Source organism: Platalea leucorodia (genome assembly GCF_965183815.1).
Source record: "Platalea leucorodia genome assembly, chromosome: 16".
NCBI lineage: Eukaryota > Metazoa > Chordata > Aves > Pelecaniformes > Threskiornithidae > Platalea > Platalea leucorodia.
The window spans coordinates 4,174,979-4,189,462 of NC_138838.1; the positions used below are offsets into that span (position 1 = coordinate 4,174,979).

The 14,484-nt window shown below is 45.3% G+C and overlaps 1 protein-coding gene across 2 annotated transcripts; it reads right to left on the reverse strand.

Annotated features, from left to right (window-relative positions):
* Positions 1–2,000: 2,000 nt before the first annotated feature.
* On the reverse strand, positions 2,001–13,914 carry EIF4H (eukaryotic translation initiation factor 4H). 2 transcript variants are annotated; one of them, XM_082328216.1, is made up of 7 exons: positions 13,798–13,914; positions 7,980–8,161; positions 6,907–6,971; positions 6,698–6,797; positions 5,961–6,026; positions 3,912–4,070; positions 2,001–3,787 (listed from the first exon to the last, which is right to left on the reverse strand). In XM_082328216.1, the coding sequence occupies exons 1-7, from the start codon at positions 13,854–13,856 to the stop codon at positions 3,651–3,653; spliced, it is 768 nt and encodes a 255-aa protein (XP_082184342.1). In that variant the 5' UTR covers positions 13,857–13,914; the 3' UTR covers positions 2,001–3,650. The 2 variants fall into 2 exon arrangements, with proteins under 2 accessions (XP_082184342.1, XP_082184343.1); XM_082328217.1 differs by lacking the exon at positions 5,961–6,026.
* Positions 13,915–14,484: the final 570 nt, after the last annotated feature.

Below are 14,484 nucleotides of genomic sequence, written 5' to 3' on the forward strand. Positions count from 1 at the left end.
AGCCCCCCAGGTGCCGTTGCAGGCTTGCACGGCCCAGCGAGCTGGCAACGCACCCGCGCCAGCGCCGGGCTGCTGCCGTTGGGGACTGGGCTCAGCTCTCCCAGGACCGCTCCTCGGCTCGGGGTGGGGTTTATCTTTCGGCGGTTGCCAGTGGAGTTTTGCAGCACGTCAGACGCACGCTGCTTACTCCTGCACCGTCCCACAGCTCTTCCAGACGCCGCCCCAGCCTTCCCCAGCTGCAGAAACACCACGAAGCACTTCCCACAGCAGCAAAGCGGTGCTAAGCCTTACGTCAAGCTCAGTTCCAACAACTAACTGCTGCATTCCTGACTTCAGTTTTAAGCTCAAGCTTGAAGAAAGCTCTGCACAGCTACTAGAAACAACTCAGTGAGCACAGGAATAGCCACAAAGTGAATTATCCATTTGTTACCACTGCTGGTAACCTCCTTGGTCTAGGCTTTGCCATGCCAGGCTTAGCTTTAAGCTGCAGGTAGAATTAAGCATTACAGATTAAACCTTAACTGCTTTTTTGCTGGTGGGGAAAAAATAATCTTGCTTCCTCGTACGAAACTTAAATGCCACATCCATATATTAAATAGAGTTTCGTCAACTGCTGACGCAAGCTAGTTTGATATGCTCCTGTACAGGAAAATGTTCATCAGATAAATTTCTGCAGGGGGGAAAGAAAAAGGACTGGAGGAGCCTGACCCGAGCCATGTGGAAAGCATAATGCAGAGAAACGAGGCAATGCATTAATATTTGCATACAAAGAACTACTTAAAAAAAAAAAAAAAGCTATTAAACGATATTGGGATTAGGCTGCATTCACCGGTGGGAAACGCTTGACCAAACAAATATTAGCAGATAGAGAAAAATATTAATCAGACTAAGCTGAGCCATTTTCCATCTCTCTACCTTCCTCACAAATCAGCGTTACTTTCCTCCGTGCAGTGATGAAATTATCGCTCCCCCCATCAGGCGTGAGAGGCCAGCTAGGAGCAAGCCTGGTGGAGCAGCTGAAGGAGGCCATCTCCACCCAGCTAGCCCCACTCCTACGCGTAAAACTCGGCCTATATTATTCACGTGGGACAGCCGGGTGCTAGTACAGACGCTGCTTCGGCAAGCGGCTCCAGAGCAGGGGTGGGATTCTCTGCTGGAGCTGTGGATAGGAGCAAGCCTGGAGAGAGCGGACGGAGCAGCCGGCAGGCAGGAACGCTTGCCACCCTTTCACGCTACGGAAAGCAGTAAAACCAGCGGGAAGGTCAGAGCTCATTTCCTCAACAAAAACACGGCTCTCCCTCTTTAACTCCCCCCGGCAGCACACGTACTTCAGAGACAGAGGGCAACGGCCTCAGGAACAGTTACACCTCGCGGGAAACTGGGCAGCTGAAAGCACTGGGAGAAACTGGGCAAGGCAGCAGCAAGCTGATCTATTGACTTTGTCTTACCACAAAGACTCCACGTGAAACCCACCGCTACTCAGACTGGAAGGAGACACGTTTTGCCCGGTACGGGGCAGCGGGCAGCAGAACCCAGCCCGAGGGAAACGGCGCGAAGAGCGAGGTGACCCGCAGGCTACAGCACCTCCAAATTCTGCCTGGCAGCCTCAGCAGCGTAACTGCACTTATACAGAAGCCACGGGACAAAGACCGTGGGCTCGCTTCCGCTTGTACACAATTTTTACTTCACCGGGTGCTGCATGTTCCAGCGCTTGTTTAGATCAGGTTCCTCCCCTTTATCTTTTCCTCGCCCCCCTTATTTGTGCAAGAACGGGTCTGGTACTGCTTCCCCAGGAAATTTAGGGAAGCAAATTTCCAAATTAACACAATGTTTGAAGACTGGGGGGGGAGGGGGCGGGGAGGGAACATGCTACAGCAGACTCAAATAAAGACCAATGTTAAATATTACTTAATGTTTTCTTTTATTTAAAAGATCATTCACAAAATACCATATCCATAAATTTATTTTGTTATGAAGCAGAATGTGTTAAGTGTTTGGAATTCTTTTCCTTTTTTTTTTTTTTTGTTTTTACATTTAAAAGTCAACTGTCTTGACTAGAAGTGAGTTTTTATATGGGAATTTGTTCTTAAAATCTTTTCCACATTGAAGATGTAAATAGGTCAATTATCGGTTTGGAATACAACCACACAAATGCATGTCTGTCTTAAATTAAGGATTAGTGTTAGACAAATGGTTCTTATCTCAGAAGCAGATTAAGTGACAGGCAGAAGGAAGGAAAGAGTAGTTCTGTAAATTGCTGGGACTCTGACATTACAAAGGTAACTTCAGGGAGGAAATTCACTACCAGCAGTGAAGCAGCCATGCTTCCAAACTCCTCTCGCAAGTACTCGGGTGTGCTGGCGTCGTGTCTGAAAGCCGTCAGCGCTAGCATTAGGGGCCCAAGTTTTTCTCATGCATTGGACAGAGCCACGCTTCAGTGTTGCAGATCCCGGTTTTGGTTTTAAACATGAATGAGCTCTCTCCTTTTGCTCCAGCCTCCCCTCTCCTCCCTCCTCCCACACAACACTGGCAAGAAACATTTCAAGTGAAGAGAGATGCAGCAATTAGAGATGCTTTTTACCCAAACTTCTACATGAAGAGAATCTATAGCAGAAGGATTTCTAATCTGCCCATTTTCAGGGTATTCTGAGAGCAGAGGTCTTAAAACTGTACACCGCTGGGCAAAGAAATACAGGGGATAATGGTGATTACATACTGCATGGCAAAGTATACACTCCTTAAACAAAAATAAAAAAAGTCAATTTTATTTGTAGAAACTTCGTTTAAAAATTTACCAAACATGTAAAACCCAAAAAAAAGTAAGCAGAAAGAGCCAGTGAGCGGTTGTGCTCAAAGAGGCACGTTTTTGCAGCGCTAACCTTGAGCTCAGAGGTGTAGTATCATACCATTTTGAAGTCAACAGCCACCAGCAAGAGTCTGCTGGCAGATGCTCTATCCGTACTGATCCCACCACCTAGTCACCAGGCTTCTTGTCAGCCAATTTTATTTGCATCTATAAAATTGATACTTCCTGGTAACCTGTGTGAAAGGGCAGCTGTCCCCCTTAGTTTTACAAGGGGCTCTGCTGTACGCAGTAACTCTATCACCAATTGTCGTAAATGGTATTTCACTACGTGGTTAGAACTGAAAATTTCTCTGTTCAACTCATCTGGACTCTCCAGTTTTCCTCTTCAGAGCCACAGCAATACAGAACAAGACATGCAGGTCAGAAGAGGAGCACTGAGGAAGTAAAAGGAAACAATACAGGGCAATAACTAAGTCTAACCTGTGCTTCTAAAGTAAAACAAACCCAGAAAGGAAGAAGTTGAAGCAGCACCTTTGTCCAGAGACCTCCACGCTCGTGGAAGCAGCTACACTGCCTTATCTACTGGCAACTGTGCTGCTTGGAAGGAAACAGAAGAGGGAAACTCAGCACGAAGCAGGCACTAGATACAGCAAAGCCAAGAACGTACTAAAAACCACTTGTTAACAGCTGACATGCATTCACAAGCTCTGTGTTTTCGGTTTCAAAGAGGACAAATGCCAGATGGCAGGAATGGTAAACTGCAGGGTTGACATTCCAGCAGAGCTAGTCACTCTGTACTGTCTTGCTTTTTCTCCCGCCTCCCCATTCCCTCTCAACCCCAAACTCAGTCGTGCTCTTTTACTACTTCCTCTCGGGGCTTGGCTCCACCAAAGATAGCAGAGTTTGGGTTGGCTACTTGATTGAGGGGAGTAGCAACTGTTCGAGGTTTGAGCTGAAGTCGGGGTCGCTGTGCTCTTTCCTCTGAAAGAAAAAACATTAAGGTTTTAAGATCCGGCTGTCAAGGGCAGCAGCTTTAACCTGACAAAGAAAGCAGCAGTCTCCTTCATGAAGGCAGGCTGAATTACAGAAGATAGGAAGAGTTTACCTTCTGTTGGCTCTCTGAAGTCCATGGAAGATCCACGAAGGGGAGGCCCGTCTCTGAAGCGACCAGTGCCACCACTTCCCATTGAGGCACCTGGTGGTCGCCGGTCTCCAGGGCGGGTTCCTCTACCCCGGCCTCCCAAGAAGTCATCATCTTTGAATCCTGAAGACGGAAGACAGTGAATTTAAAGAGTACATTTTGCAATGCTTTTTATCTAGATTTTTATCTGGGTGACTGGAAAACCTTGCAAGTCACTGCTGTCAGTCCAAGATGATGCACTGAGAGCCTTTGTCTGTAGACACATTGCTTCACAGATCTCTTAACACATTCTAGAAGAGTCATACGGATTCCATTTGAAACCAAGCATACTATGCCAAGTTCGGAAACTGCTTTATCCACCTAGAGGCTTACTGGAGTTTTGGAGAGTGGGTCATCAAGTCGGCTTAAAATATGAGCTTCATCTGCAACTTCAGATTGTTAACACCATTAGCTGAATTCAGAGACAACACTAGAAGTACCCAGAGTACTTCTGTAGCCAGAAGACCACGCTGGCTACAGCCTTCGCCTGACATCTGCAGGAGCAGAGTAAATGGGAAAATAGCGAGGGAGTAGTGAAATATACAGTCCTCATAAAACAGAGCCTTTGAAAAACAGAGCAACACCCCAAGGCTTTTTAGTTGTACTATAAACTGACTCGGCATTGCCTAGATTAATGAAAGAGCTGGGGAAAAGGCAATGCAGACTTTTAAGTATGAAACTGATGGGATTTCTTCAGTTTCGGTACCAAAAACCCCAAGAACTGTCCGTCACGGGCCAGAGTTCCAGTCTGTACTACCTAGAGTGACTCTCTATGGTCATCACAGAATTGACTAACCTAGAGTACGCTTCAGGCTAACAGCACACCTAAGAGGAATATACTCAGTTTTTCAGAAGCCTCCTGGAAAAGAAAGTTGTTTTGCACCCATTTGAGACCTTCCCTTCCACTTCAGTATTTGGCAGAGTTGCAGAACTGTCGCTTACTTCAGTGCCAAACAACCATCTTTAAAGACTTGATCCAGAGCAAGGCTGTACAACCTGAGAAGAAAAGCTTCTGTAGCAACTAAGACTTAAATGCTAAACTTTTGGCTCGCAAATCACTCATCCAGCATCTAACAAGCTGAAATGCATCTGCATTTGAAGAAGCTGCCAAAAAAGGTACAAAGCTATGACACCAGAATGCTTAGCTATGAAGGCAGGTTAAGCGCAGCGCTGTAGCAAGCTTCCTCTCTCCAGCACCATGCTTCAGTTTCATGCTAGTACCAAGGGCACGCTTTGTTACCGCTCCTTCTACTTTGTCCATTCCACTCACGCAGAGACCAGACATTGCAAAGTTGCACTTGCCAGCATCTCCCCATCAGAAAATGGACCAAACCCATGATTTCAGAGGACAAAAGAAATTGTTAATGTCACCCTGCATTCTAATAGCTGGAAACTGACTGGAAGTCAAGAGCAAACCCGGTGGCTCCATCCCTACCTTCCACTGAGCAAGCTCAGTCATTTGCTGCAACTTGCATTACTGGAACAGGTCTAAAAGTTTAGGAACATTTTGCATTTAAAAGTGCTTTGGAACACTAATATATCTTTGGAGAAGTCAGCTGCTTCAGGGATACACATCATTATGATGCCACATCTCCTTAAGAAGGTGAAAGCCTCTGCTCTGAAAGAATACATCATCAGCTTTTCCACATGATCTGTCTGTTTCTGCTACTATTCAGAAATGTCCTTGGCCTCACATTTGAGAAACGCTTAAAACCTAGACACCATAGGCTACATTTGAACAAGCATTCTGTCATTTAGGATTGTTTCATAAAATTCACAATCAAGACTCTTTCCTCTGTTATAAGGCAATGGAAAATTCCCCCTGAAGAATCCCACTGCAGCTGTAGGACGTCCAAAGTTGGCATACAGTAGACTCAATCAAAACAGTAATGGGGACAAACGTAGTTGACACAAAAATGAGAACAGTTCTGTGCCTTTCAGGCTGCCTATCTGTATAAGTGTTAATACTGATACCAGAATTGAAGTCATCTCTGGAATCCCATCCACCTCCTCTGGATTCTCGGGAACCTCCTCCCATTCCTAGGAAAAAAGCCACAATTGTGTTCAGGTCTGAAGCTGTGGGAAAGACTGATCAAGGGGATACCAAACCAAAGTTTCAGTCCTTCAATATCCAAAGTCATGCTGCTGGAAAATCCTTTCGCTTCGGTACTAGCAAGTTCCATTGCATAGGAACAAAACGTCAGTTTAAGTTAACCAAGAATAAGTGGTCAGAAAAGTTTCTCTAATATGCATTCAACGGCAACCTTTAGTGAGTCTGGTTCAATTAAGCTTCAACTACAGTAAAGCCTGTTTTTACACTGGAACAGGAGACAGATAGTCCAAAATAAGTATTTGTCTACTTGTGCTTACTTAGCTTACTCGCTTTTCTTACATCATAATAAAATAGTAGCAGATCAGACTGTTGGGCTTATGATTGTCCTCTGCAAGACACTGTACATTACTAGGGGTATTGGTCGCACTTCCTGGGCTAGGAGTGACAACATATTCAGCTTCTGGACACAAAGCACATCTATTCCAGACATTTCAGGAGCGGCAGCAGCTAGGTTAGAAATATGTGTGTACATATAAAATTTCTCCTTCCTACGTGACCTTCGTGTTTACTCGCATGCCTTGCCTTAGCATTAGTTAGCACCACAAGTCATAACTACAACCATTGCATTTAAGAAGCTATTCAGAAAAATGGAAGTCACCTCTGTCATCAGGCCCGCCACCTTTTCTGAAGCCAAAGCCTCCTTTATCCTGTTTTCTGCCTTCTGCTATGTCCACTCGGAGTGATCGATCACCCAAAAGCTGTTAAATAAAGGGGAGAATCTCTTCAGAATGTACCATATGGGCTGCCAAGGAGTTTGAGACTTGTGCTTATCTTTTTATGTTACAAATTAATTGCAAGCATACTTACTGCACCATCATATGTAAGAGCTTCCTTGAGTGACTCCACCTCATCAAACTCTACGTAACAAAATCCTGTAAGAAGAACCTCACAAGTTAATACCAGCACTTTGAAAGGCCTTTGTAAGAAGCTACTCTTCCTGCATATCTGCCAATAGCCTCCCTTCTCTTTCAAAGATGAGCTACGATATGGTAAGTGCAAGATGTACACAGCTCAGAAACCAAACATCACTAACGATGAAGGTATTTACCTATGCCTATTAACGATGGGGACAAATCCTGAAACAGAAGTCTGTATGGGCACTACGCAAATGCCAAGAGCCTGATTTATTCCCTTTACTGTAGGGTTCTCATTACAGATTAGATGTGATCTATGCCTTTAGACAGTCATTTAGCTGAATATTGACATTTGGTTACTAGTACTTTTAAACAAGAAGCTGAAGTACCTGCTTGGCCAGCGGTCTGATCTTGTGTCATCACATCATTTAGTGAATTTATTCCTTTTCTGAGACCCTCTGTTACCTGAGTTAAGCCTTTGACTCCCTTAAAAGTAACTCACAAATATACTCCCTTTCCACTGGCCAATTCCCACGGAAATCGGATCTGCGTCCTCTAAAACAACTGTCTGAATGGCTTATCTATGTGCTTTTTCTCCCTGTCTACTAAAAAAAACACAGAACTGAAGCAATGGGAGCCTTCTGAACTAAAGAAAGATTGTGTAAGTACTCAACACTTAAGGTCATGGATCTTAAGTGGGTCAGACACTTCAGCTTTGTTACAATTCATACAAGACAACCAAGGTTTGAGAAAGTCCTTTTATGGCAGGGCAAATATTGACTCTTGTCATGCAGGTTAGTCTGTATCTTAAGATGATGGAACTAACAGCGAATCTCATTCAAATGACATGTTTATTTGTTAGTGAATGAGAAACCCGCGTAAGTCAACATAAAAAACAAATGCAGATCAACAAGCTAACTGCGCTTTAGAGTAGGGACTGAAATTCCCCATTAAAGTGACTTTAGAAATATCTCATTTTCTCCTACCGGTCAGCCATCTACAACTAAAATAACTCTGAACACTCACCTTTAAATTTGTCTGTTTCCTTGTCTCTGACTAGTCGTACACTCCTTACACTGAGATCCTTGAAGATGGCATCTATGTCTCCTTGAACAGTGTTGAAGGGTAGATTTCCCACATATGCTGTGAAAGGGGGTTCTGTCGGCAGCTCTTTCTGTTTGCGGGAACCAAGGCCGCCACCACGAGACCTGTTGAAAGGAAGCACAGTGTCTCTAAACTTGGCTACCAACACAGCCAGTAATAAGTATATAGCACTGCTCAGGTGCTGTTCGACTGTTGGGAAATGGATTTTTCCACAACTTTGGTTAGTTTTTCTATCCCTTTGCCTGTACCTGCCACCTCCACTATTGGCCAACTCCTTTCTAGTATTACCTGATGCAGTACTTCAGGGGGAAAACAAATGAACAATTTATTTAAATACATTACAGGTGAACTCAGTAACAAAGTGATGAATGAACTTCTTTCTCATCCCACAAGCCATTAAGAAAAGCAATACAAGGTTCTCTCTACTGTCCCCTACTCAGAAACATTACTTCTTAAAAAACACATCCTAGACCAGATTTTAAGAATAATTTATAGCAGTGAAGAAAATACTTGCATGGCATAAGCTTGTCAGCATATTCTGAAATTAAGCTGGATCCAATACTTTTAACTAAATAGTATATTATCAACATCCACACCACAATCATCTAAATTATTTCATCAGCATTTAGCCCAACAGAAACATCTTCTCCTAACTCCGAAGTTACTGCCACAATTGGCAGACATCTGGACTGGAATAATAAACAACTTGGTTGAGCAAGGTGTTCTAAGGCAGAGAAACCAATTTCAGTGCTATTTGGATGTCTACTTCTTCCTTTGTCTCTCATGAATTACAGACTGAGGTAAACTAGGTTGTCTTTTCCTGTCTTTTCCCTCAGTCTCAATTAAGGCAATTGGCATGGGTTGCTGAGGAACTAGACTGTACCAGCTAAATTCTTTACTGTATTAATGTAACTAAGGCTAACTTTGATCTCCTTTACAGAAAGCAAGATTTGCACTGTGGGCACAAGGCAACCTTCAGATACAGCTCCTGGACATCAAGACTACAGGATGCCGCTGCCACTGGTACCAACGCCATCCACTCCACCTAAGCAACCTTTGACTTTTCCCCAAGATGCCTACCTACTACTCTGCCTGTGTTCTCTTCAACGCCTTACTTTTACTGGGCTTTGTTCATGTCTGGTCCCTTTCCCAGAGGCTCACTGTGCATTTAAAAGCACGGTGGAATGCAAACTGTACCAAACCAGGATTTGCTAGTGACATGGACTAATTAGATTTCTGCAGAGTCCTACCTAAAATACAGAAGGTCAAATGATTCTATTATTTCCTTTTATTCTGGCTGGTTGCATGCAGCCAGAAAATCCATTGGGCAAGCGATGTACTTGTCTGCCTTTTTTTTTTTCTTTTCATTCCAGAATAAATATTTTATTACTAATGAATCAGATAATGCAGAAATCCTGAATAAGATTCCTTAACTCTTTCTAGGTAAGCCTGTCATTTGTGCCTTTTTATGGTAGCAGCTCCGTGCAAGAGTCACTTGTCACCAACACTATCAACCATGCTGCTAAATGTACTTAAATCACAACCTACATATCTTTAATTAGTGTCCACCCAGGTTCATATTTTAGCATTTTTGACAATATTCCTCATCTGCCTTTGTCTCATTAACAAGTCAGAGTCAAAAACATACTTGAGAACTAAAGCCGCTATAGTTGAGAGCTGTGTACGTATAGCAGAATTAACTTTAGTCACAAGACTAAGTTTTAAGGAGGAACTCCAAGAAAGCTGAGTTCCATAATATGTAGAATCAGTTCCATGTCTTTGATCTTAATTCTCATCTATGGCCTTACAAACAGCTATTAAAATACCATAGATTTAATTTGCAGCCAAAAATCTCAATTTTTTAACGTTCTATAGGAAAACCAAAATTGCTTAGGCTGAGTTTAAAAGGAGCACACCCTCCTTCTACACATTCTCACCGTGCTCCTCGGACTGCCAGTCATCTGGCTCAGTGAGCTGATTCACCTGAAAATTCACCCTACAGCTGAATGCTCAGCCAGATCAACAAGGTGATACGGACAGCTGCAAAGAGCACTGGTGCCAAGATGGGAAGGAAAACGAAAGCAAGGGTTCGAACTGCAGCTTTCAACAGCAACCTCTACTCAGATCCATTTGAGCTGCTTCTGAAACCACACCCTCAAGTTAGCAATCCCCAAAAGAATTTTTTGTGCTCCAGACAAACCTTGTTTCTACCATAGCATACCAGAACTTCATGGGGTGCGTGTATGGAAATCCATACCCTATTGTGCAATCCCTACTGATACTAAGTCAGAAAATGAAGTATTCTTTTTGAATTTGATCCATTAAGGCCTCAGTTATCAAATATATAACTATATATTTGGTATTTTAGTTTCCATTTGAAGAATAGGAATGTCAATACCTAGGTTCCCAACTCAATTTCCTACAGAATCCAGGTATAGAAACACAAAAAGAAACTGTTTCTACACTTCCCTACATTTTTTCAACACTGAAACAGTGAAAAAAAAAAATAAGGCTGACTTCAGTAACCAAACAATGAGACTGAAAGAAGATGCTCTCATTTGTAACAAAACAGGACAAAAAAGTCAACTATAATTAAAAACATCTCTGAACTAAGTGAACTGGGTAACACATTTCCCACTCAGTGTAACTTCTGCTCAGACACAATTAGCTAATAATTATGTCATCTTAATGTGGGAATTTGAAAGACAACTATTTGATTCTTTTTTCAGAAAACCAAAGCAGAAAGCTAAAGAGGAAAGCTTGCTTCTAGCAAATGCAGAAGCAAACATCCCTATAATTAGACTTACTTTTTGGTGGACTGAGTTAAATGACATCATAAGGCCATATTGGGGTGAAAGAACAATAAACTGTCGCTTTGAAGCTCCTCTTTTAGAAAGTTTAGTTATTCTCTCCAGAAAACAAGATCTGACATCAGTTCAAAACAAAGAATATTTTGAAAGCTAGTATTTGAATTTAATAGCCTTTCACTAAAAATCAAAACAATAGTTCAGTATTTATTTTTTTGGACAGCACAGAGACAACAACCTAACTGGATTCCTTCCAATGCTAGTGCTTTACCAGAGGCAGCATAAGGCTCAGCAGGATGCAAGTTTTGTTGAGAATCTCCAGGACCACAACTCTAAATACATACCCAATTTATTCAAGCAATCCAGTACATCTCTACAGTAAGCAGTAGATGTCTTCAACAAAAAGCTTACCCCAGCCTAAAAATTAGGAGATGTTTATTAATGCTAAATGGGTAAGACACAGGATCCAAAATGCCAGAAGGATAAAGGCTGGCTCTCCATTTTCACTTATTTTTACTTACTTCAGCAGATGAATCTTAACCTTTGAGTAAGGTGGCCAGCATTATTAAACCCAGCGCTTAAAGCCACACCTAAATAAACAGCCTACCAGCAAGTCGGGAGTGATAAATACTCAGTTTCCTTCAACTTTGAGAAGCTCTACAGCTGTTCAGAGAGTTTCAGCTAGGCCTCAGTATGCTTAGTACAGATTTTTGTGTCAAATTTTGGGCTCCAAAACACTTACCAAAAAGCTTTTAGAGTAATCCTTTTGTTATTAAAGTCAGAAGCACGTTCCTTACCTGGAATAGTGACTTTTGCATACCATAGTATTACGCTTCAGCTCTTAACCAATGCGCTAGCAAAATCCCCTGTCTCATCACACTACAGTCATATTCTGTTGCTCTTCCATCATAATTTTGAAGAATATGAGAAAGAGGGAGGTATCTTACATATGTTAGAACTTGTTGGGAACTACTGTTTTCTATCTGTCACACTTAAATCCTGTGCTCACTCTCCATACAGACCAAGGGTTATGCCAAATGCAACTTCCACAAAAACTATTATATCTAGGACTGTAAGAATAGTGTTAACTCAGTTGAGAGCGCCTAAAAATGCATAAGAATCACTTTAAGTTAACATGGGATTCTTTAATCAGAACCTGCAAGAAGAACAGTCATGTTTTCATTACGTTACACATATTACAGGACTTTATAAAAAGCACAGAGACCTGTTAAGGTCTGAAATCGTGAATTAGCTGTTACTAACTTACTAGTAATACTGATAAATTAGATGCAAGTACAAGTTGCACTCTAATATTAAGAGTATCTGAGGCTTAAAACTACAGCTAATTGAGAAAAAGTACATTTTCTCATCTGCACAGGTATGTACTAATCAGCAGGACACCTTTAGTTCACCAAAGCAAGTATCCACATCTTGCCTGAGAGAAAGCTTAAGTACTCTATTGAAGAAATCTGAATATGAAAATAACATTTTAACTTTCATTTCATTACTTCATAGAACGTGCCTACATTGACTAGGGCAGACTGCATAGTAACATCTGAATTTATTATGAGTGTCAAGTGCCACTTTAGGCTGCTGCCAAGGTTATTTGTTACAGAATTTAAGAAATAACAGAATTGTAAGTGGCTACATCATCTGTTTGCTCTGGGGCATCTCTTCTTTAGACACAAAGGGTATCTATGCATAAAAACGAGCTTACAAAGCTTAAGTGTCACAAAGACAAGAAAACTTACTCCTCTTATAACCTCAGCAGGAGCTCCTCCCTGCTGCCTCAACAATCTAAAATGAAACTGATTTATTCCTCTAAGAACAGGAAAGAACACTGTCGATCAGGAAACACATCCTGAAACATCAGATCATAAAATAGCATACGCGTTAAAGATTTGTTCACAAAGACAAGTTTATTTCATAGTTTTATGCCTACTGCTTTATTTTAGTGCACAGAGAAACTTATATGGCACCAGCCTTCAAAAAAGTCGATTACTAATTGCATCTTCCTAACCTAATATAAGACAAACTTCGTAATTGCTGGTTATTGTTTTTGTAGCTCCTCCCCTACATGCACTCTCCAGCAAAGAAACAGAGATGAGACAAGCTTTATTCCCAAGGCTCAGAGATTTGGAGCCAGCACCCGGAGCCCCGGATCACGCAGGAGAGCGGCTCGCAGCCCTCCCCGACCGGCGGCACCGCAGAGCCCTCCCATTTCCTCCCGCTGCAGGCATCGCAATGCTGCCCGCTCCCGGGGGCGCCGCGGCGGCTCCCCCCGCCGCCGGGCACCTCGCCGTGCGGAGCTCGTCCCGCCAAACAGGGGCCTCTCGCCCCCCTACAGTCCTTCACGGGAAGCTCCCTCCTCCCCCCGCCCGGCCGGTCCCTGCGGGAGCTCCGCACGGCCTACCCTGGCTCTGGCCCAGCGCCTCCCTAAATCCCCCCCTCCGCTCGCCTCCGGGCCGGCGGGAACGCAGCGACACCCTCCTCCTCCCGCCCCTCCCAAGCCGCCAGGCCCTAAACCTTGCGGCACTCGGCCCGCGCAGCGCGGGGACGGCCGCTGCCCCCTCCCGGGACACCACAGCCTCCTCCTCGCCTCACAAAGCGGGCCCGCCAAGGCCGGAGGGAAAGACGCCCCGCCGCGCTCAGCCCCCTCCCCCGGAGAAGGGAAGGCGGCGGGGCGAGACGGGCCCGAAAGGTTCCCAGAGGCAGCGTCCCCCCCGTCCCTCTCTCCGCCCGCCCCCCCGCCGTGCCCGCCCGCCATCTCCACAGGGAACGGGGCAGGCTAGGCCCTGCCCGGCCGCGCCCCCTCCTCGCCCGGCCGGGGGGGCGCGGAGCGCCACTCCCTCCTTCCCTCCCCGCTCCGGGGGGGAGCCCTCGGCGCTCCCCAGCGGCCCGGGCCCCGGCGCCGCCCGCAGCGCCGCGCTCACCCCCGGCCGCCGCCGAAGCTGCTGTAGGCCCGATCGTCGTAAGGATCAAAATCCGCCATCGCCACCTCAGCCTCCTCCCCGTGCGAGCGTGACAGGACCGCGCCCGCAGGACCCCGCGCCGCTTATATACGGCGGAGCCCGGGCCAGGGCTGCCCCGCGCGGTGCCTGTCTCCAGCTCCCCGCCCCGCCGGGACTGCCCGCGCTACTGCCTGTCGGCAAGTCCCGCCGCCCGGCCGCTCCGCCGCCGCCCACACGGGCGCTCCCCGGCCGTCGCGGCCCAGCCCGGCCGCGGGCTCCCGGTTCGGCCTCCGGTGCGGGCGGCTGGGCGTTTATCGGTGACAGAAGCCCAGGCCTTTGGCTGTGAAGCGTGCCTGAGCCGCCCCGGCGTGCCGGTCGCTGGCCTCGCCTCTGTCCCCAAACCATCTCGGGGGCGCTGCTGATAAGATCGGGGGCGGAGGCGGCTCCCGCTCCGGGCGCTGCGCTTATTCCCTGCGCTCCTGCGGCCGGCGTGGGGCGAGAGGCTGGAGGGGAGGGCAGCAAGCGCACGCAGTTTCTGCATAGTTCACTTTATTGTAAAGAAAGATAACGGCCTGCACCCAAAAGCTTGTTGGTGTCCTTAAAAACGTACTCTTTGCACTGATTTGTTCCCTTTTCCCAGGCCGTTATTTCAGGTTTTATACCAGCACC

Coding starts and splice junctions, on each gene's coding strand:
- EIF4H (XM_082328216.1), bottom strand. CDS start 13,856: ATGGCGGATTTTGATCCTTACGACGATCGGGCCTACAGCAGCTTCGGC. Junction 6,798..6,906: donor CTCTTACATATGATGGTGCA/GTAAGTATGCTT, acceptor TTTATTTAACAG/CTTTTGGGTGATCGATCACT. Junction 3,788..3,911: donor CTTCAGAGAGCCAACAGAAG/GTAAACTCTTCC, acceptor TTTTTCTTTCAG/AGGAAAGAGCACAGCGACCC.